The sequence below is a fragment of the Coptis chinensis genome, chromosome 5, assembly GCF_015680905.1.
Source record: "Coptis chinensis isolate HL-2020 chromosome 5, ASM1568090v1, whole genome shotgun sequence".
NCBI classification, from domain to species: Eukaryota; Viridiplantae; Streptophyta; class Magnoliopsida; order Ranunculales; family Ranunculaceae; genus Coptis; species Coptis chinensis.
The window spans coordinates 70206938-70231037 of NC_141460.1; the positions used below are offsets into that span (position 1 = coordinate 70206938).

The 24100-nt window shown below is 39.0% G+C and overlaps 1 protein-coding gene across 1 annotated transcript; it reads right to left on the minus strand.

The window, feature by feature from the left end:
• Nucleotides 1–19793: 19793 nt before the first annotated feature.
• LOC147498634 (uncharacterized) lies at nucleotides 19794–22543 on the minus strand. Its single transcript, XM_086563296.1, has 2 exons — nucleotides 21577–22543; nucleotides 19794–21439 (listed from the first exon to the last, which is right to left on the minus strand). Exons 1-2 carry the CDS (start codon nucleotides 22541–22543, stop codon nucleotides 19794–19796), a joined length of 2613 nt encoding a protein of 870 aa, XP_086419422.1.
• Between the last annotated feature and the right edge of the window lie 1557 nt (nucleotides 22544–24100).

Below are 24100 nucleotides of genomic sequence, written 5' to 3' on the forward strand. Positions count from 1 at the left end.
GGCGCCATTTGATAAAAGTAAAATGAATAGTTTACCTACGAAATGAACGATGAATTCCTTCCGTAAGTAAACTAAAACTGGACTTTTGAGCCTTTATTTATCAAAGCTTCTACTCTCGATGCGAATTGCACTAAGTGGAGTAGGAAGTTCGTTCCACTCCTAGTTCCCTAGCATGGATTGTTTTCTAAATCTAAGAAATCAGTCTTAAGTCTAATGAGAGCTTTACGAAATGTTATGCTAACAAGACGCGTTAATTTAACTAACGATATATAATAAGTAACAAGATAAAATATAAACTAAAGTTAATCTACGAAAGCTACGGAAATACGATTGTTTGAATCTAGATAAATAAATTAGAGGGGAATTGAATCCACCTCGAATCCAACTTAACGACCTAGCGTAGAATGTTGTATCTCAATTCTCACGCTCTTCTTCTGGCAGAATTTCGAAGTTCTAATCCCCTAGTGTTCATGGCATTCCTACCGGATACTAACTAGCATGTGAGGTCGCCCACCCATTCTCATGGCGAAACACGACCTTCTAGAGTGGAATAGATTCTACAACCAATTCTATACTAACCACTAAGTTTTCATCAAGGCTTCATCAACCCCTCTAATGGAGGTTTTAGCCTTGATTCATCAAACTAACATTTCCCATTGAATTTAAACTAAACATAATGTAAGAAATGGAGATTTACTTAATTAAACAATAATGAATCTAATTTAATGGCTGGAATGAAATAAGAACAAGAATTGAAATTAGATCTAGAATGGAAATGACAAAATAGAAATTAACAAACTAACTATTTTATTTGTCTAATCAATCAAGAACAATGATTCAAGAATTTAATCTAAAACAGGAATTGAAATGGAACTAACACTTAATTAATTAATAAAACTAGATCTAGAATTCTATATATTAATTTAGGTCTAACTAGCTACCATTAACAAAGAGTGAAGCTTTTGTTTTTATACATCCAGATCCAAAAATCGTGCATGGGCTTGGAGCCATGTTTTGGGCCAGAGAATCAGGCCCAAAACCCAATTCTTTCAGTCCAAAAAGGCCTCTTCAGCTGCAGTTCGCTTCAACAGACTTTTCGTCCACTTCTGCTCCTTTGATTTGGTCAAGGCTTGGACCATTGGAAAGCTCTTTCCGAGCCGATCGTTTTGAAATAAGGTAGGCCCAATTCTGAGGTCTGAGTCTAAAGATATGGTCTTTAGAAGTTCTGTTGACTTTGTGCACTGTTTCTGCCTGCATGGATTTTGACTTTTCATCTTTTGACCAGGCTTTACAAAGGCTTTGTCTTCTTGAATCTTGGCCTTTAATCACCGAACTCCTTAGTAACCAACCATTGCTCCTTTATCTCATCAAAGTGGCACATTCCTGCACATAATTGACTTTGAAGCCTGAAATACATAAAAACACGTAATCAGTCTTAACTCTTACTTATTACTCACATAATTGGTCTAAAAGTATGACTGCTAGGGGGTTAAAACTACAGTTTTGGGCTCTTATCAGTGGTCAAAACACAAGGCAATCGACTAAGTGCATTAGCAACTACATTGCCTTTGCCTAGGTGATACTGAATCTTGAAGTCATAACTACTTATTAATTCCATCCATCTCTGTTGTCTCATGTTCAACTCTTTCTGTGAATAAAGATACTTCAAACTCTTGTGATCTGTGTAAAGCTCGAACTTCTCACCATATAAATAATGCCTCCATACCTTCAAAGCAAAAACCACTGCCGCTAACTCCAGGTCATGAGTAGGATAGCGTCTCTCGTGTATCTTCAACTGTCGTGAAGCATATGACACCACCTTCTGGTCTTGCATTAACACACAACCCAAACCAGTTCCACTAGCATCTGTAAAAACCACTAGTTTTCCGTCTCTAGTCGGGATTACTAGAATTGGAGCTGTAGTCAACCTCTGTTTCAATTCTAAGAAAGCCTTCTCACAATCATTAGTCTACATAAACTTCACATCCTTCCTAGTTAATTTCGTGAGCGGAGCTGCAATAAGCGAGAACTTCTCAATAAATCTCTGATAATATCCAGCTAACCCTAAGAAACTCTTAATCTCTGTAACATTGGTTGGTTGTTTCCATTCTTTCACTGTAGCAACCTTCTCAGGGTCTACAACAATCCCCTCACTAGATATCACATGTCCCAAGAAACGAATTTCTTCTTCCCAAAAATGGCACTTGCTAAACTTAGCATACAACTTCTATTCTCTAAACACCTGCATCGCTATCTTCAAATACATTTTATGTTCTTCTGTGTTTTGTGAATACACTAAAATGTCATCAATGAAAACAATCACAAATTTATCCAAATAGGGCCTGAAAATAAGATTCATCGGGTCCATAAAGAATGCAGGTGTGTTCATCAACCCAAAAGGCATCACAGAAAACTCATACAAACCATACCGAGTTCTAAATGCAGTCAAAGGAATACTCTTCAGTTCAACTCCCATATGATAATAACCAGTCCTTAAATCAAACTTTGAAAATACCTTAGCCCCTTTCAACTGATCTAACAAATCGTCAATCCTAGGAAGCGGGTATTTATTTTTTATAGTCACAAGGTTCAAATCCCTGAAATCAATACACATTCTCAAGGTACCATCTTTTTTTGAAACAAAAATAGTAGGCACACCCCATGGTGAGTTGCTCGGTCGTATGAACCTGATCATACACACCTTAAAAGATTTAAACCCATACACTCAAAAGATATGGTTAAGCCAAAACAAAATCACAAAACTTAAACTCTTACCCCTTTGTGAGTAATTCCTCGACTTGTACTTTCATCTCCTCCAATAGCTTAGGCGCCAACCTGTAAGCCGACTTTGAAATTGGTGCAGTCCCTGGTAACAAGTCTATATGAAACTCCACCTCCCTTTTGGGTGGCAAACCTGGAATCTCCTGAAAAACATCCTCGAAGTCTCTCACTACTTCTACATCGCCGATATCCCTCATAGGTATCTCTATAGAGCACAGGAAACTAGACATCACCGAGTCCTCCTTACTAAATGATAGGATCTAGATCCTATATAGAACAATTGATCGCTTGATTGGTCGATCCACCACCTTTGATCTTTTGATTAGAAGATCTAACTACCAAACCCAAAGGCTTAAAAGAGATATTATTTATTATCCTCCGTATTACAACCTAAAGCAACCTTATATAATGGTTGAGATATGCTAAATAAGGAATCCTACTATATTAGGATTCTAATAATAAGAAAACTACTAAAATAAATATATGCCTATAGAACACGGTTTGCATGCATAGACCTAGTGGTCATGGTGCGTCACATCACATTAGGTGAGTTAGGGTTTCCAACATCCCCTCGCCCTTGAGAAGAGGCTTGTCCGCAAGCCTTAAATGATGGATAACGGTTCTGAATAGTAGCAGCATCTTCCTAAGTAGCTTCTTCAATAGAAAAACCATCCCACTGAATTAACCAATCGTGAACTCGAGTCTTGGTATCTTGAGTCCAATATCGCCATTGGTACCCAACTAAATTCATCCGCATGTACCGTAACTCTCTGTAGAAACAATTGTTCTTGCTCCCAATGATTGCTTTAATGCCGAAACATGGAACACGGGGTGTATTTTGCATGTAGTAGGTAGATCCAATTTGTAGGCAACTGCACCAATTCTACTTACTATTGGGAATGGCCCATAGAACGTTGGAGAAAGTTTTGAATACGATTGCATTGCTGCGGTGCTTTGTCGATATGGCTGGAGGCGTAAATATACCCAATCATTCACTACAAACTCCCTTTCTGTTCTTTTAGCATCTGTATAAATCTTCATTCTGATTTGAGCTTCAGCCATGTTAGACTTGAATAGTTGAAGTGTGCGGTCTCTGTCTCTTAGAGTAATATCGACTACATGAACTGCTGTTGAGCTAGGTATATAGGCTAAAATGGAGGGTGGTACACGGCTGTAGACTGCTTCAAATGGAGTCATTTTAATTGTTGAGTGATACGTGGTATTATACCACCATTCAGCCCAAGGAAGGTAAGTCACCCAAATGCTTGGACGTTCTCCTGCAAAGCATCTCAAATAACATTCTAATGTGCGATTTGTGACTTCAGTTTGTCCATCCGATTGAGGATGATAGGTAGAACTGCGACACGGTTGTGTTCCTTGTGAACAGAAAAAAGCTTCCCAGAAGGTGCTGATGAAAATTGGATCTCTATCACTGACTATTGAGCGAGGTGGCCCATGCAGTTTAACTATGTCTCGGATGAAAACATTAGCAATAAAGCTTGCAGTGTAAGGATGTGCTAGGGTGCTGAAATGCGCATATTTGCTGAGTCTGTCTACTACCACAAGAATAACTGTTTTGTTGAGGGACTGTTGATAAGAGCCCAAAACTGTAGTTTTAACCCCTTAACAATCATACTTTTAAACCAATTATGTGAGTAATAAATAAGAGTTAACACTGATTACGTGTTTTTATGTATTTCAGGCAGTAAAGTCAATTATGTGCAGAAATGTGCTACTTTGGCGAGATAAATGAGCAATGATTGGTTGCTAAGAAGTTCTGTGATAAAGGCCAAGATTCAAGGAGAGAAAGCCTTCGTAAAGCCCGATCAAAAGCTGAAAAGTCAACACGGCGTAAACAAATAAAGACAAGTCGGCAGAACTTCCGAAGACCATATCTTTGGACTCAGACCTCAGAATTGGGCCTACCTTATGCCAAAACGACCGGCTCGGAAAGAGCTTTCCAATGGTCTAAGATTTGGCCAAATCAGAGGAGTAAAAGTAGACAAAAAGTCTGTTGAAGCCAAATCCAGCTGAATAGCCCTTTCGGACTGAAAGAATTGGGTTTTGGTCCCGATTTTCCGACCCAAAACATGGCTCCAAGCCCATACACGATTTTTGGATCTGAAGCATATAAAAACAAAAGTTTAGCTCTTTGTAAAAGGTAGCTAATTAGACCTAAAATATAGATAATTCTAGATCTAGTTTTAATTGTTTTTAATTAAGTTTAGTTTCATTTCATTCCTTGTTTTAGATTAAACCTTGAAAATATTGTTATTGCTTGATTAGATAAATAAAATAGTAGATTCTTGTTCATTTTGATTTTTGTCATATACAATTGTTTAGATCTAAATTCCTTTATTACTTGTTATTCATTTCCTATTTATTACCTGAGATTTCAATTATTGTTTAGTAAAATTGCATAAGATAGAAGTTTTATATGATGTCTAGTTTTAATTCAATGGGAAATGATAGTAGTATGACTCAAGGCTAAACCTCCATTAGAGGGGGTTGAAGAAGCCTTGATGAAGCTTGATCCTTGTTAACTTAGAAATCGTCGTGAGAGTTTATTCCACTCTAGAAGGTCGTTGATTCGCCATGAGAATGGGTGGACGACCTCATATGCTAGTTATTGATTGGTAGAGATGCCATGTATAATTAGGGATTAGAATTACTATTTTGATATGCGAAGCATTCAATTTGGATCACAACGAGTCTTTGTTAGTTGATTAAGTCGAGTTAAGGTGGATTCAATTCCCTTTAATTCTTTATCTAGATTCAAACCCTTAGCATTCTATCATTTCGTTATTCGTAACTTGTTAATTAAATTCAGATCGTAGTATAGAATTCCCCTCGTAAATCTCTTATTAGACTTTGGACTGATTAGTTGACATGAAACCATCGCATGCTAAAGAACTAGGAGTGGAACGAATCATCTACTCCCCTATATCTCAATAGGATTGAGAGTAAAAATATCTTTGATAAATCTAGTAACAAAGCAGTTTTAGTTTTACTTTCGTTTAGAGTTTCATCGCTTTATTCATTAGTAAAACTATTCATTTTACGATTATCAAATGGCGTCGCTGCCATCTTAGTTCTCTTTAGAATTGGTTTCATAGTATAATTAGTCATTTTTAAGTCCCATTAAACCCACCCACCCTTGTTTGGTTCATACTGTGGTTGTCCGTTTCAGCACTTAAATTTTCCTCGCAAAATACACGGGCGCTTTTGCTTCAAATAGAGCTACCTGGCCAAACGCCTGAAATTCATTTTGTACGGAGCGCGGCGCTTTCAAACAGAGCCACACCCTGGCTCAAAACACGGACATCGGACAAGTCCCGAAATACACTGCCCTCTCTGCTGAAATTGCCTGATTTCCTCAGGTCTGTTTCAAACTTTCCATTTCTTCAAGTTTTCAGTGTTCTAACTTGTTATACACACTGAGCATGCGTAAACAAGACGATATTCGTAAGCGAAGCAAGGAGGCATTCAGGTACTCTTTTCTTCCACACCTCGCATCTCCAGTTAGAGGTTTATACTACTATATCAAGATTGTTTGGAGTGTTGTCGTGTTTAGACTTACCCTTGCATGAGATTGAGGTCTGGTCAGAGAAAAACACGTCTATCTAGTATACCAATCACTACACCTCTAGCTACTATTCCACACACCACACCTGACATAATGGCTGAAGAAAGAGAGACTCCTCTCTCCGACTTTTACAAAGCCTTGAGCTCGATAGCCCTAAATCTTGCATCGTTCTAGCAGACCCAGTGGGGGATTTTCGAATCCCCCCAAACATATTTAATTTGTTACCCGTTTTTCATGGTTATCAGCACATGCGTAAGATTGAACAAGTCCTTACAACATTCCACCATCCTACGGTTGGTGCGGAACAAATTAAACTGAGGGTATTTCCCTTCACCTTAGCCGATAAAGGCGTCGTTTGGGTTAACCGCCCAAGCACCTAATTACGTGGACTCGTGGGCTAAACTTGTTCAGCTATTTATGGAACATTTTTACCCACCCCTAAAGACGGATGAGATGCTTTCCAAGATTCATTTCTTTCGACAAAATCCTCATAAATCATTTTCAGAGGCTTGGAATCGTTTCACCGATCTCCTTATAGAGTGTCCACATCATAACCTAGCGAAAGACACGTTAGTTCGTGCCTTTTTCAAAGGACTTCTACACCACCATAAAGAAGTCCTTGACATAATGAATGGGGGTAGTTTCCTAAGTAAAGGAGCCTCGGAGGCTTACAAATTTTTAGAAGATCAAACTAAGCACAATAATAATTGGGGGGGTAGTGATGATATCCCCCGCTCTGCTAGTTCTTCTTCAATAGTTAAGGCCGCCGGTATGTTTGAGATGAAACCCGATCTAGAACTTAAAAATTTAATCGAATCTCTAACTAAAAAGGTAGAGGCTATTTCTGTTCAACAAAAACCTATCCCCGTCATGAATGTCAACTCCAACCCATGTAATTTCTGTTTGAGTCCTGAGCACCCTGACTCCTATTGTCCTCTCGCCTATGAACAACAATAATCAGAGCAAGATAATGTTTGCTCCATTAATAGCTATCCTATTCCTAATGCCCCATGGAGACAAAATCCCAACTTCAATTGGCGAAACAATCAACAAGTTACACCTCCAGGGTTTAATAACCAAAATGTTAGGCAAGCAAACAATTATAACCAAGCTCCACCTAGGCAAGGACAAGGACAAGGTCAGGAGAATTATAATAATTATAACAACCAAGCGCAACCACGACAAGGTCAAGCACAAGGTCAGGGTAATTATAATAGTTATAATACCAATAGAGGTATCGTTCCAGTTAACAATAATAACTATCACAACCTGCCCATAAATAATCAACGTGAGATAGTTCCAGTCGCACCACCTGTGACTACTACACCTACACAACCGAATCGTATCGACGCCTTTATACAGGTTACCCAACAACTTTTCCAATCAATGACTCAATCGAACCAACATATCTTACAATCCATAAATCATGGCATACAACAGTTAGCCCAAGAGAAAGCCCAACCAAAAGGCGTGTTTCCAGGCCAAGCGATACCAAACCCTAAAATAGCAAACACAGCCTTTGAGGTAAACGGTAATACTAGTACGGAAACTACAACCGTAGGTGAGCTAAATGCCATCACCACTCTCCGTTCTGGTAAAGTGGTTGATAACAAAGTAACTATGCCTATAGTTACCCCATCAGTAGTCCCTACACTGGATATCGAACTAGATACCGAAATAGAAACTGAAGAGCCTACCACTGTAGAGGTACCAGTTAAACCACAACCTAAGAAATAGATACCCAAGGTTAGACATCCAGTTGAGGCATACGCTAAATATAGAGAGAAATCACCGTTTTCCCAGAAATTAGCCATGCTAACCAGGGATACAAACTTTGAGGAGATTAGGAACGTTTTCAAAAATCTAGCGATAAACCTTCCTTTTCTCGAAGCTATTAAAAAGCTACCTAACCACGCTAAGTTTCTTAAGGAGTTGTGCACTACTAGGCGTAAGACCAACATACCTAAAGACGCCTTTCTAACTGAACAGTTCCCAACTTTGTTAGAAAATAATGGAATTGTTAAGTACAAGGACCCTGGTCGTCCTATTGTAAAATGCACCTTAGGAGATTCCCACACGACGACCGCTTTATTAGACCTGGGGGCGAGTGTTAACTTACTCCCGTTTTATTTGTATAAACAAATAGGTCTACAGGAAATGCAACCTACAAAAATGACGTTGCAGTTAGCGGACATGTCTATAAAGTATCCTAAGGGTGTAGTGGAAAATGTGCTTGTTAAGGTTCAGGATTTCTACTATCCTGCAGATTTTGTTATCCTCGATACAGAAGTCGCTAAAGACTCTGTACCGATCATCTTAGGGCGTCCCTTCTTGGCAACTGCCAACGCGCTTATAAATTGCCGCGATGGTAAGATATCCTTATCTTTTGGCCATCTTTCTGTTGAGGTAAATGTTTTTAAAATGATGAAACAGTTACCAAAATCGTCTATAGATGGGGAGGTTAGCATGATCGAGAGCTTAGCTCAAGATTATTTTAACAACATGTTTCCCGAAAACCATATGTATAAATTTCTTTCTTTTGGAACTTCAGATTTTGTAAATGACTCCTACTTAGAGGAAGTCAACACCATCCTTGAGTCCACACCAATTGTAGACCCTTCGGTTGGTTCATATAATGAGTATGAAGACTTGCTACCTAAGCAAGTATTCATTACGCAAGATGAAGACCCTGATGAAACATCTATTGACATTCCTTCCACTCCGGTGCTTAAACCTCTTCCCCCGGAGTTAAAATATATTCAACTCCGGATGGTAGTCATCCGGTAATTATATCTTCTCTGTTATCTAAGGATGAAGAGACACGTTTAATCAGGGTGATTAGGGAACATCGGTCTGTGATTGGTTGGTCCCTAGCCAACATTAAGGGAATTGACCCTAATGTTTGCACTCATCGTATCCATTTGGAGGATAACACGAAGACTTCTAGCGAACCTCAGCGTCGCTTGAACCCTACCATGAAAGAGGTGGTTAGGGAAGAAGTCTTACGATTACTCGATGCGGGTATCATATACCCAATCTCCGATAGCAAATGGGTAAGTCCCATTCATGTAGTTCCTAAGAAATCGGGGGTTACCATGGTACGTAACGCTAAGGGTGACTATGTTTTCACACAAGGTCCTATGAAATGGAGAATCTGTATTGATTACAGACGTTTAAATGCTATGACACGAAATGATCACTTTCCTTTACCTTTTATAGATCGATGCTCGAACGCCTAGGTGGTCATGCTTTTATTGTTTTCGGATGGCTACTCTGGCTATTTTCAGATTATTATTGATATTGATGACCAAGAAAAGACTACCTTCACATGTCCCTTTGGAACATATGCCTATAAATGAATGCCTTTTGGCCTTTGTAATGCTCCTGGTACCTTCCAGCGGTGTATGCTTTATATATTTAGTGACATGGTAGAGCGCTTTATGGAAGTTTTCATGGATGATTTTTCTATCTATGGAGACTCCTTCATAGATTGCTTGTCAAACCTGTCTAAGGTTTTGACACGGTGTGAAGAAAAGAGCCTCGTTTTAAATTGGGAAAAGTGTCATTTCATGGTGAAAAAGGGCATAGTACTAGGTCACATTGTATCTAGTGATGGCATCGAAGTAGATAAGGCCAAACTAGATAAGATAGCGACTCTACCTATACCACGGACTGTCTGTGATATTAGAGCCTTTCTAGGCCATGCAGGTTTTTATAGGCGCTTTATTACAGATTTCTTGAAAATAGCTAGGCCTTTAACTAATCTGCTTTTAAAGGATGCCATCTTTGATTTTAATTTTAACTGTAAGCAGGCTTTTGAAACTTTAAAAGCCGCCCTAACCTCTGCACCAATAATACAGCCTCCCGATTGGTCTAAACCTTTCGAACTCATGTGTGATGCTAGTGATTATCCAGTTGGTGTTGTCTTGGGACAGAAACTAGATAATAAGTCCACAGTTATTTATTATGCTAGTAAAACCTTAAACAATGCTCAACGGAATTATACAACTACTGAAAAAGAATTCTTAGCTGTCATTTATGCTTTAGATAAGTTTCGTCCTTATTTGGTTGGTTCTAAAACTTTAGTTTACACGGACCATGCAGCCCTTAGGTACCTTCTTGCAAAGAAGGATGCTAAGCAGAGATTAATCCGATGAATTATTCTCCTGCAAGAGTTCACATTAGAAATAAAAGACAAAAGAGGGGTCGAAAACATAGTTGCCGACCACTTATCTAGACTTACAAACGACGATGATAGTGATTCTGAGTCCATACCGGACTCTTTTCCTGATGAGCATCTGTATGCTATTTTTTCAGCACCATGGTATGCTGACATTGTAAATTATTTAGCGGCTGATGTAATTCCTTATGATTGGTCAAGAAATTAATGTAAGCAGTTCTTGGCCAGAGTTAAGTTATACTACTGGGATGAACCTTACCTTTTTAAGTATTGCGCAGATCAGATTATTCGTCGTTGTATTCCCCAGTGGGAATATAATGAAGTTCTATCGTTCTGCCATGACAAAGAGTGTGGTGGCCATTTTAGTGGAATGAAAACAGCCGCTAAAGTTCTTCAATGTGGATTTTATTGGCCTACCCTTTTTAAGGATGCCCAAGTGCATTGCAAGGCGTGTATTCGCTTTACTTGACAACTTGGGTGAATCACGGAGCGTAATATGATGCCATTAAATCCAATCATGACAGTTGAAATTTTTGACATTTGGGGCATTGATTTCATGGGTCCCTTCCCTGTTTCCCACGGTTTCATTTATATTCTAGTTGACGTGGACTACGTGTCTAAATGGATAGAGGCCATGGCTTACCGTCGCAATGACCATAAGACAGTTGTATTTTTTATTAAGGAGTATATTTTCTGTCGTTTTGGCATTCCTAAAGCCATCATTAGTGATGGTGGAACACATTTTTGCAACAGAGTTGTTGCATCTCTAGTGAAAAAGTATGGAGTTACACACAAGGTAGCAACTCCTTATCATCCACAAACTAGCGGACAAGTAGAAGTTTCTAATAGGAAATCAAAAAGATTTTAGAAACAACTCAGAAATCCCGATAGGAAGATCGGTCAAAGCATCTATCGGATGCCTTATGGGCGTATAGGACGACTTTCAAAACTCCTATAGGTATGTCTCCTTTTAGACTTGTATTTGGGAAACCTTGTCATCTGCCTGTTGAATTAGAGCACCGTGCTCTGTGGGCTATAAAAAGCCTTAACTTCAATATTGATAAGGCGGGTGTCGAACACAAGTTGCAATTGAATGAGCTTGAAGAAATCCGTAGCGATTCTTACGATCTCGTGAAGGATTATAAAGCTAACATGAAACGTGTTCATGATAAGCAAATCTTGTGCAAAGAGTTTGTGGTCGGTCAAAAGGTCTTGCTTTACAACTCCCGTCTACATATTTTCCCAGGGAAACTAAAAACCCGTTGGTCTGGTCCTTTTCTGGTTACTGAAGTCACCCCTTACGGGGCTATCACCTTGGTAAATCCCAAGGACAACAATACCTTTTAAATCAATGGCCAATGGTTAAAACATTTTCACGAGCTTCTGTCCCCTGATGTAGAGGAAGTCCTTTTACAGGACCCTGTCTATGAGGACTGACCTTTGTCATTTGGTGTACTTCCTTTCACTTCCATATAGTGGTAAGTGCACCATTCAGGTAACTGGGCCCTCCCTATGGAGTGTGTGGCTGTAAGTACCGGATCCTAAGTCCACGATTCACATAATTCACGTTTTCCACTTTTGCATGTTTTCTCGGTTTTTGAGTCATGTTCCTCTATGGGGTGAATTATGTATTTATTGTTTTTCGTTTTTCTTATAATAAACTATTATAAAAATTAAAAAAAAAAAACTAAAATCATAGAAATAGCAATCCAACAAGTCTTGGGAATCTGACTTTAAACGACCCACGTTTAAAACAAATTTTGTGTTTAAAAATTTGTTTGGGGGTGGACAGTCGGTCTTTCCATCCGGATTGCTCGAACTTTCCATTTATGTTGCTTAGGCCCGTTAGTCGTAGTTCATTCGGGTTGACGTTATCTATAACTTAGATTTCCTTCGTTCGCATAACTTACGTCACACACGCACTTCGAGGTATTTTTCCACCTTCTTATACGTCACCCATGGTTGGAATTGAGTGTTTTATGGATCATTGGATTGGAAATTCTCTACTGATCATTTCCATAACTCATTCGCCAAAATCGGACCCGAAGAACGGCCGCAAATTGAATTTGAAATTGCGCGAAATATCGAAAAAGTTCGGAATTCGATTTGGGCTTGGGCCCAAACCGCACGCACGTGCATGGCACATGCGTCTCCTTCCTTCCCAAAACGCAAATAGTCGTGTTTCCTTTTCCATCCCGCCAGTTAACAAAGTTTAAAGGAAAACATAACAAAAAAAAAAAAACACCTATCTACACCACGCCCATTGTTAACCACCAGCCCGAGTTCTCTCAAACAAATTTCCCACACCACCGAAAACAGCCGCCAATTCAAGCTTCCAACCTGCCACCGTACCCACCATCGCCACCACCATTGTTTTTAGTTTGTTTTTCATCAAACTCGCCTCCTCCACCGTCTACAAAACCATTGTTTGTTTCAAAAACTTCAATGGCGCTACGACGACAAATTTTGCCGGAGCAAGCATTTAGGCCCGACCGTTTCGCGCCATTCTACGCGGCAGAGATGATTAGGAGGGATTGGAATGGACTGTGGTACTCGACTGAGGAGTTCTATCACTACAATTTGGTAGAACAGTTTTATAAGAAGCGAGAATTGGAGGGATAGGATTTTCATTAAGGTAGCGAGAACGGGAGGAAAGTAACGAGACAGGTTGTTGGTTGTTAGGGCGCTACGCTGAAAGTAACCTAGAAACTACCATTCAGGAATCCCAGTATACTGGAGTTCCTACTTTGATAAAAGATACTGTCGTGGACGGTGAATACAATCCGAGTTCTCATTCGTTAAGCCGGTCAAGTCGAGAACCAACCAACCGGGTCAGAGCTCGGTGGATTGGTAGGAACGCCCTCCCGGAAAGAAAAAAGTCGACATCATCGGTCCGCAATGTCCGCAGACGTTCTCGGATTTTGCAAACGAATAAGTATAATTTCTGCATCCTCGATGTTAATTTTAAATGTGATTAGAGGAGTGGGACAGAGCACTGCGCCCCTTCTAGTATTGATCACTAAGATCATGCTGTCTTTTAGAGCTGTCGCAAAATCTGCTCCTATTAAGATCAAATTGCATTCTAATGCAAGTATTTATATGGATTGCATCCAAGAGACTTAGCCGTTGTCTAAAGGAAATGTAGTTGAGTTGGAGGATGAAATAGAAGATATGACATGTCTGGATGAAGATGTATTAGATAGTTGTAGTTCTAATTTAGAACGCATGCAAGTGCTGCAAACTGGCTTGCGTTGCGTTTATGGTATTTGTGAATATATCCGAGATAGACAGATTATTGTTCAAAATAAACAAACGAACCTTCTGACGAGAGTTGAAATGCTCGAAAGGGGTCAGGAAGATATCTTGTCTAACATGGATACTATCCACCAGCGTCACCAAGCCCAAGATGCGATTTTCGGAGATCGAGATGGAAGCACAGCGCTTGTTCCGAGTAGAGATGCTACGACGCATGCCACCCTTGGAGGGTTCTGTTTCAGATGAGTCTGAGAGGCATGAGCGTCGTCGCCAAAGAACAGATGGCGCAGGCAATTCATCACTCTAGGACCAATCTCCATCTCCGGGTCCAGCTTCATCACGTGGCTAGGTGTTTCGAAGAATGTTGTGTTTTGATGTTATTTTGTCTTTATTTATTTTATGGTTTTATTCGTTCGGATATTAGTTCAGTAATTAAATTAGAATTTGGGTTTGATGTTGTTTGAATTACATTTTTTTTAATATAATTTTGGTTATGTTAAAATTGTGCGTGTTTTTATCATCAATCCCACCTTCCCGAATCGTTTAGGGGTGGTATTATTTCACCCTAGCACAATTCGTTATATGCTCATCTTTTGAAAAATTGTTTTGGGGTGAGGGTTGACAATTTGGCCGATATCGGCATATCTATGATTATATGTGATGGCAACATGAAATTTATGAGAATTTAGAAGTTACTATTCTAGATTCAGCATAAGATATATTACATTTAGAATAGAATCCAAAATATGGGTTGTTTCCATTTTCGGTTTGGAAACTTGTTGTTTCCGACAATTGCCTTAAATTTTTTTGGCAACTTGCCGAATCGGTTTAGGAACCCAAACCCTATATAAACTTCATTCATTCTCCACACATAACTCACATCTCCCACATTCAACCATCACCCTTCACTCCCACGTTTTCCCTTCTTTTCCTTCTCACATTCCGCGGTTCAGCAACTCGGAGCGCACCTACCCTCCTGTGGAGCCACACTTGCGCCTTTTGGCATCGCCACAAATTCTAGTCGAGTGCACTGCGCCAACACAACCGCACCTCCGCGCTTTAGAGTATCAGAACTTCGAAAACCATCGAGAGCGCTGCGCCATACTGGCGCCACCTGCCCAAGTGCTGAAGTCCAATTCTTCGAGCGCTACCGCGCCCATCCGAAAGCGCACTGCGCCCTACGATTTCCGTGAGAGCGCAAAAATTTCTGATTTTGGGTGAGTTTTTCCAGGATCGTCGCAGCTATTCCAGAGAGTAGTTTTGAGATGACATCTCCTACAATCATTCCTGAACAGTCGTTCGAAGACTTGATGGGAACCGATAACTATGGAGCATCGTTCCACGAAATGGATCGTCGCGATTAGGATGGCGGCATCTTCCTCGGTGAGGGATGACGATTTTTTTCACATCCAGCTAACTGAATTTTTCTATAATCATATTACATTCTATTGTAACCAAGAAGGAGAACAAAAATTTTCCCTTGCAATTAATGACACGACTATAGAATTCAGTAAGTATTTGGTAGCTTTGGTTTCGGATTGCCCTTTACCTCGACCCTATGTTCACGTGGGGGTATATGGACCAATAACTCATACCTCTATGAATATGCATATTTCCATGAGTATTATGGAGGAGGGGTATTTCAGTGTCATGGACCAAAGGCGATATAGCATAGCCCTTGGTAGCCTATCTCTCAACGTAGGTACAACCATGTTATTCATTATGATGAATATTTTAGGGGAATGGCGGTTTATACGCCAATAGTACCGGCTGGTGGCGTTTTCCTTGCTTTAGGCGAGGGGCGTTGCCGATATGACATTCCCCGAAGTTTTAGTGGCTACTCTAAAAAGAGCCCATACCATGAGGCATAAGTATCTTCTTATGCCTGTTTTGGTTGGCCGCATTATGCGCGGTTGCTTACCGGAATTCTGTACCCAGTTCACGGATTGGAAAAAGGTTGAAATCATGAGACCCACCAATCGCGTAGTCAGATTATTCCTAGCCAGGACTTGGCCGGGATGGCAGGTGCAACCTCATTTGGTTGTCCCTTACACCCCATCAGACCAAGTAACACTCGAGAGATTAGCAATGGTTGATGATACACGACGGAAGGCGTGGCAAGTTGTTATGGCATGGCAGGATGCGAAAGAATCTCGCCCCTTTGAAAGAGAAGAGAATGACGAGTAAGCGGGAGTGCATGTAAGTTTTTATTTCCAGTTAGTGTCTGTTTATGTCCCAAGCAAGTAATTTCTTACTACCCCATAACGGGTGAAACTCCTATAGAGTTGCGTCAGTTTTTATTTTCTATATTAGTATGTTATAACTTTGTTTTGCGATGTTCCCTAATTTCCACGCTTCAATGGTATTTTTCCTACCCTCTTTATTTAAAATACTTTGAGGACAAAGCATGCTTCTTGTTTGGGGGGTACATAGAAACACGTGTAATTAAGGCATCTGTTAGGATATAGATATGCATAATATGTATTTGTTTTCTAGTTAAAATTTTAAAAAATTCAAAAATATAAATAAATAAGTTTATGCTATACACTTAGGAATATTGGTATTGTTTTCTTTCTCTATGCTCTTAATAATCTAGAAGTCTCACGTAGTTTTTGCATTAGAATAATTTTTAGAAACTTAGGTTAATATGTAGGTAATAATCTTTGCATCTATCTATAAATATATTACATGAGTATCTATGATTGTTAGCAGTAAGTTTCTGAAATCTAGGCTAGAGTACTTATTCTACAAATCCTGTAAGAATATAGCCTAAAGCCTTATATGAGCGAAACATTTGAGAAATGACACAAGGGAGAAGTAAAATCCGGATAGAGAAATCACACGTCCACTTGCTTGATCACTATACCATATCCTAAGCGAGAATTTAGGCCCTCTTTGGATTGATATAACCAGAAATTCAACCTTTATGAAATTATTTTCCGCTAGTCGCCCCTCTGAGCCTTTCCTTAGCCTTTCATAAACCGCAAATTCCTTTACCCTGTTACGAAAACAAAACAAAATAAAAAATAAAATAAAAAAAAATGAACCTACCCAAGTTAGAATAAGTCTGAGAATAGGATGAGTGAAGAAAGAAGAAGAGAAAAACATATGCAAACAAAAATTAGTTAGTTGCTTCAGAAAATAAAGAAAAGAAAGTTTCCATCCAAATGAAAAAAAAAATAAAATAAAAGAAAATAAGAAACAAATAAAAGAAAATAAAGAGTTAGAACTCCAAAAATAGAATCAAAGGAGTCAAAAGCCAAAGAAAAAGAAAAATATGGCTAAGGATGGAAACAAAGTGTAGAAGCAAAAGTGAATAACAAGGTTTTCTCTAGTTACATAATACGAAAACTCTATTATCTCAGACTTGTTCTTTTTGAATATCAATTTCCTTCCTTATTAAACCATCTCCTAAACCCCGCAACACCTAATAAAGATCTCTAGCTCAATTATGAATAGGTTAGTGTGATAGTAAGTGACAGATGTGTTTGATCGACTCTAGCTTCCTTGTGTGTCATTGAGTTGTAAGGTAAAGTGTGCCCACTCGCACAATCGGAGTAGCGAAACTTGAGCGGAAAAATCAGAGTGGTTTTTGTCTTGACATTTATGTGAGGACCTACTTAAGGACGTTATTCCGAGTTTTCAGAAACGGACCTGCTATTGCATTTCATAGTATTACTCATTGTATATGTTTATTGTAGAAGATTGATTATTATGCATATATTAGCTTAGGTTTCGACTTGATTATTCTATATTCATTGCTAGTAAGATGTATAGTTAATTTAGAGCATGAATAAGGAAACAATAGTTTTATTTCTTAGTCATTGTAGTATAGATGAAGTTTGTGAGTACCTTCATCGGAAAACTCTCACGAAAGGCTATAACTTCGTCCACTAGGGAATTCCTAGTGGTTTAAGGCCTTGTTGCATATGGTCAATGCAATCGCACTCAGCGAAACGAGATTAGTTAGAACTCCATTTTTTGTCACTTATTCTAATTTCTCATATTTTCTTGAGGACAAGCAAAATGCTGTTTGGGGGTGGTTTGATAAGAGCCCAAAACTGTAGTTTTAACCCCTTAACAATCATACTTTTAGACCAATTATGTGAGTAATAAATAAGAGTTAACACTGATTACGTGTTTTTATGTATTTCAGGCAGTAAAGTCAATTATGTGTAGAAATGTGCTACTTTGGTGAGATAAAGGAGCAAGGATTGGTTACTAAGAAGTTCTGTGATAAAGGCCAAGATTCAAGGAGACAAAGCCTTCGTAAAGCCCGGTCAAAAGCTGAAAAGTCAACACGGGCAGAAACAGTGCACAAGTCGGCAGAACTTCCGGAGACCATATCTTTGGACTCAGACCTCGGAATTGGGCCTACTTTATGCCAAAACGACCGGCTCGGAAAGAGATTTCCAATGGTCTAAGCCTTGGCCAAATCAGAGGAGCGGAAGTGGACAAAAAGTCTGTTGAAGCCAAATCCAGCTGAATAGCCCTTTATGGACTGAAAGAATTGGGTCTTGGTCCCGATTTTCCGGCCCAAAACATGGCTCCAAGCCCATACACGATTTTTGGATCTGAAGCATATAAAAACAAAAGTTTAGCTCTTTGTAAAAGGTAGCTAATTAGACCTAAAATATAGATAATTCTAGACCTAGTTTTAATTATTTTTAATTAAGTTTAGTTTCATTTCATTCCTTGTTTTAGATTAAACCTTGAAAATATTGTTATTGCTTGATTAGATAAATAAAATAGTAGATTCTTGTTCATTTTGATTTTTGTCATATACAATTGTTTAGATCTAAATTCCTTTATTACTTGTTATTCATTTCCTATTTATTACTTGAGATTTCAATTATTGTTTAGTAAAATTGCATAAGATAGAAGTTTTATATGATGCCTAGTTTTAATTCAATGGGAAATGATAGTAGTATGACTCAAGGCTAAACCTCCATTAGAGGGGGTTGAAGAAACCTTGATGAAGCTTGATCCTTGTTAACTTAGAAATCGTCGTGAGAGTTTATTCCACTCTAGAAGGTCGTTGATTCGACATGAGAATGGGTGGACGACCTCACATGCTAGTTATTGATTGGTAGAGATGCCATGTATAATTAGGGATTAAATTACTATTTTGATATCGCGAGAAACATTCAATTTGGATCACGACGAGTCTTTGTTAGTTGATTAAGTCGAGTTAAGGTGGATTCAATTCCCTTTAATTCTTTATCTAGATTCAAACCCTTAGCATTCTATCATTTCGTTATTAAGTAACTTGTTAATTGAATTCACCTCGTAGTATAGAATTCCCCTCGTAAATCTCTCATTAGACTTTAGACTGATTAGTTGACACGAAACCATCGCATACTAAAGAACTAGGAGTGGAACGAATCATCTACTCCCCTATATCTCAATAGGATTGAGAGTAAAAATATCTTTGATAAATCTAGTAACAAAGCAGTTTTAGTTTTACTTTCGTTTAGAGTTTCATTGCTTTATTCATTAGTAAAACTATTCATTTTACGATTATCAACTGTGGAAGGCCTTCAATAAAATCCATGGATATATTGAGCCAAACGACATCAAGAATAGGTAATGGGTTGAGGGTGCCAGGAGGAGAGATTGCTTCAGCTTTATTCTTTTGACATGTCACACATTGTACTACAAAATTCTTCACTGCGGCTTTCATTCCTTGCCAGTAGAAACATGTTTGCAGTCGTTTGTAAGTACGTAAAAATCCTGAGTGTCCCGCTGAAACTCAAAGAGAATGTTGTCGCACCATGCAGAGTTAGGGGCAACCACTATGCGTCCTTTATAATGCAAGATGCTTTGATCAAACGTAAAAAACTTACGTGCTGAGGAGTTGGCTTGGATAGCTGTAAGATTTTTTTCATTACTGGATCATTGGTGCATTCTTCACTGATGTCAGCAATGCCTTCAAAGTTTGGAGTAGATAACGCAAATAGAGTATTTTCGAGAGGGAGTCTTGAGAGAGGATCACCGCTTTATTGAGGTTGCTTTTGACGATAGCAGATTTCGTGAATCGTAGCCAAGTAACTTTGAAACCCATTTTGTTGCTCTAATGTAGAAAGCCGCTCTTGAAAATATTTTAAGGTACGATGATCTGTGAAAACTTTGAAATGTCCGCCAAGTAAGTAAGTAAGGTCTCCACTTGTGATCAAGCGACATCGCCATCATCTCTTTATCATAGATAGGTAGATTAAGATTTTTCCCTGCCAGAGCTTTACTAAAATATGCTAAGGGTCGTCCTTGTTGTATAAGGACTGCGCCTAAGCCAGAGCCACAAGCATCACATTCAATAGAGAATTCGAGTGAGAAATCAGGGAGTACTAAGACTGGTGTTGTGGTCATTACGACTTTGAGATTGTTGAACGCTTCTGTAGCTTCAACCGTCCACTTGTACGAGTCTTTCTTGAGTAACTGCGTTAACGGTGCGCTTATTTTACCATAATCTTTAACAAATTTCCTGTAATAACCTGTCAAGCCAAGAAATCCCTGTAATCCTTTGGGAGATGTAGGTACTGGCCAGTTTGTCACAGCGCTGATTTTGTCATTGTCAACTGATACACCTGAGGCCCCAATGATATGTCCTAGGTACGAAATTGAGGTTTGAGCAAACGAGCACTTAGAAGCCTTGACAAACAACGCATGTTTACGTAGAATTTCCATGACTGCAGTGAGGTGCTGCAAGTGAGTCTCAAGGGATTTGCTGTAGACCAATATATCATCGAAAAAGACCAGAACAAACTTCCGTAAATAAGGTCGAAACAGCTCGTTCATTAAGCTTTGGAAGGTCGATGGTGCGTTTGAAAGTTTGAAGGGCATCACAAGGAATTCATAGTGTCCATCGTGTGTACGAAAGGCTGTCTTATGTATATCTCCCTCGTGGACCCTTATTAGGTGATATCTTGCCCGAAGATCTAATTTGGAGAATATTGTTGCACCGTTGAGCTCATCTAATAGTTCATCCACTATAGGAATAGGAAATTTATCTTTAATGGTTATGTTGTTTAAAGCTCGGTAATCAACACAAAGTCTCCAAGATCCATCTTTCTTCTTAACTAGTAACACTGGAGATGAAAACGGGCTAACGCTAGGGCGAATGAATCCTGTATCTCTCAGTTCTTGCACTATCTTCTCGATTTCTGTCTTTTGAAAATGTGGATATCTATAAGGTCTAACACTGACAAGATTGGAATTATCTATCAATGGAATTCTATGGTCGTGTGACCGTGAAGGTGGCAGTGCTGGAGGAATACCAAATATATCTTGAAAACATAATAAAATTGCCCTTATAGCCTCGTGTTCTGACTTTGTGTTCTTCGACTCAGCTGCATGTAGTGATAGTAGAAATCCATGTTGTTTCTGCTGTAAAGCCTTGCGCATAGTTGGGCCATCGATCAAATGGGCTATTGGAGATCCCGTCCCAATAACTGTGTAGAACTGGTCCTTGCTGGTAAACTGCATGACGAGTTGTTTGAAGTCCCAAGTGATTCGACCTAGTGAGCATAACCATTGTGTGCCCAATACAACGTCACATCCTTTAATGTCTAAAACACAGAAATTTGTAGTGAATATGTAACCTTGAAGGTTGAAATGACGTTCAAACACGAGCCATGGCACTGTAAAAATCCTCCATTAGCAATCATTACAGCAAACGTCTGTTTTTGTGTGATAGAAAGTCCGCAGCTGGGAACTACGCTTGGGTGTATGAAACTGTGGGTAGACCCCGAGTCCATGAGGACTGATAAGGGCTTACTTTTGCAGTAAACTATAGCACGCATCGTAGTTGACCTCATGGTGCCTGTGAGAGCATATAGTGAGATTTCTACTGCTCCATCATCTTGTGGCTCGTTTGTGGTTGCATCATGATATTCTTCATCATAAACCTGGTATGCAACATCCATAAGTAAGAGTTGAGGCTTTTGACAGATGTGACCCGGCTTGTATATTTTGTCACAGTTAAAACATAGACCTTTAGCACGCCTTTCTTGTTGTTCTGCCCAAGAGAGTCTTTTAACCCCTGTAGGAAGTGAATTTGTAGTGGCATTAGGTTTAGTGGATGGCTGTGGAATAGGGGGTCGATGGTACAAATGGTTAGGAGGTCTGTTGGTGCTGTGAGATAGTGATGTGTTTGTGGTCTTGATTGCATCCTCGTGTTTGAGTGCAAGGTCAATACCATGACTAAGGCTTAAAGGATTGTGAATACGAACTCCAGCTTGAATCTCAGCTTTTAACCCGGACACAAAAAGGCTAACCTGATGTTGATCTTGAATACCAGGTACAAGGTTTATGAGAGTCTCAAAACTGGTAATATATTCGCGAACGGTACCTTGCTGAGTTAGTTTTGACAAAGAGCTCATGGGATCAATATGCTTCTTGGAGCCAAATCTTTTGCACAGAGACGTAGAAAACTGTCTCCAAGTAAGTTCGTCGAGGGACTGATTTAGCCACCGATACCATGCTATTGCGTCTCCCTTAAGATGAATAGACGCCATTATCACTTTCTGCTCCTTAGAAATAGGGTTTAAAGTGAAGAATTGCTCCGCCTGGAATAGCCAACTCTCTGGGTCTTCTCCCTCAAATCGGGGAAAATCAAGGCGTAACGGTCGATCTTGGATGATGGGTTGCTGGTGCTGTCTTTGCTGAATTGGATTAGTGTTAGATGAATTTGGGTTGAAGGAGTTTTGGTTGGGGTCATCTAACTTTGCTAAGAGGCGCTGCATGTTAGTGGTTAGGTCGTTGAGGAGGGTGGTGTGGTTAGTTAGCGTGGTGGTGGTGTTGTTAATAACAGTGGTATGATTTGCGAGAGTGGTGTTATGGCGGCAGTGAGTTCTTCGAGTTCTTTCACTGTCATGATGATGAAACCCGAAAAAAAAATTGAACAAAGCTCTGAAACCAGATGATATGATCTAGATCCTATATAGAACAATTGATCGCTTGATTGGTCGATCCACCACCTTTGATCTTTTGATTAGAAAATCTAACTACCAAACCCTAAGTCTTAAAAGAGATATTATTTATTATCCTCCGGTTGAGATATGCTAAATAAGGAATCCTACTATATTAGGATTCTAATAATAAGAAAACTACTAAAATAAATATATGCATATAGAACACGGTTTACATGCATAGACCTAGTGGTCATGGTACGTGTCACACTGGCTGAGTTAGGGTTTCCAACACTAACACAAGTGTGAATCAACCTCGACTTTCCAGGGGTATTCACTATAACTTCCCTCCTCGCACAATCCAAGGTAACATGATAACGCGTCAACCAATCCATACCAAGTATGAAATGGAAACCCTTAAAGCCCAAAACTATCAAGTCTATCACAAAGACACGATCTAAGAAATAAAACTTAAAACCTTTGCACTCGTCATATAAGGTAACAGAACCTCCTAGCAGTGTCTCAACACAAAAAGGTTTTGATAAAGGTGTAGTTTTAAAACGTTCTTTCTTAACATACTGACGAGATATAAAGGAATGTTGATAAATGATAAATTTGAATAGTCTACCTACGAAATGAACGATGAAACTCAAAACGTAAGTAAACTAAACTTATCTTATGATGTTTTATGCTTATCAAAGATTTCTACTCTCAATCCTATGAGGTATAGTGGAGTAGAGTGATTTGTTCCACTCCTAGTCCTTCCGCATGCTTGTTATCACATGTAATTACTCTACTTAAGGTCTAATAAGAGATTTACGAAAAGACAATTAGACTACGATGCAACTACCCACAAGATGCACTAGTCAACTATTAGGACAACTAAGGGAATGCTACGTTGATTCTATGATAAGGAGTTAGAGGGGGATTGATTCCACCTTAACTCGACTTAATCCTATTAACGACGAATAATCGTAATCCGAATTGAATCGCTTGCAAACAATTGGTTCTTCCTAATCCCTAATTACACATGGCATTCCTACCAATTCATAACTAGCATGTGAACGATTAAACCCATTCTCATGGTGAACTAATCGTTTCTAGAGTGGAAAGGAAATTTAATTTTATTCTACGATAGTCGGAATCAAGCTTTCATCAAGGCTTCTCAACCCCTCTAATGGAGGTTTAGCCGAGAATCATTACTTAATCATTTCAGATTACATTTAAACTAAACATGATATAAAAGAATTGAAATTTACTAATCTAAATTAAATAATAATTAAAATCTAATTAATAACTAAGAATTGAATAACAAGTAATAAATGAATCAGATCTAACACAAATGTAAATGACAAGAATCGAAATTTAACAACTAGCTACTTTATTAATCAA

What these genes read in the sequence shown, in the direction of transcription:
- LOC147498634 (XM_086563296.1), bottom strand. Translation starts at nt 22,543, where the DNA reads ATGCAGCGCCTCTTAGCAAAGTTAGATGACCCCAACCAAAACTCCTTC. An exon ending in TGCTATAGTTTACTGCAAAA is followed by an intron (nt 21,440 to 21,576) that starts GTAAGCCCTTAT and finishes GGATTTTTACAG; the next exon opens with TGCCATGGCTCGTGTTTGAA.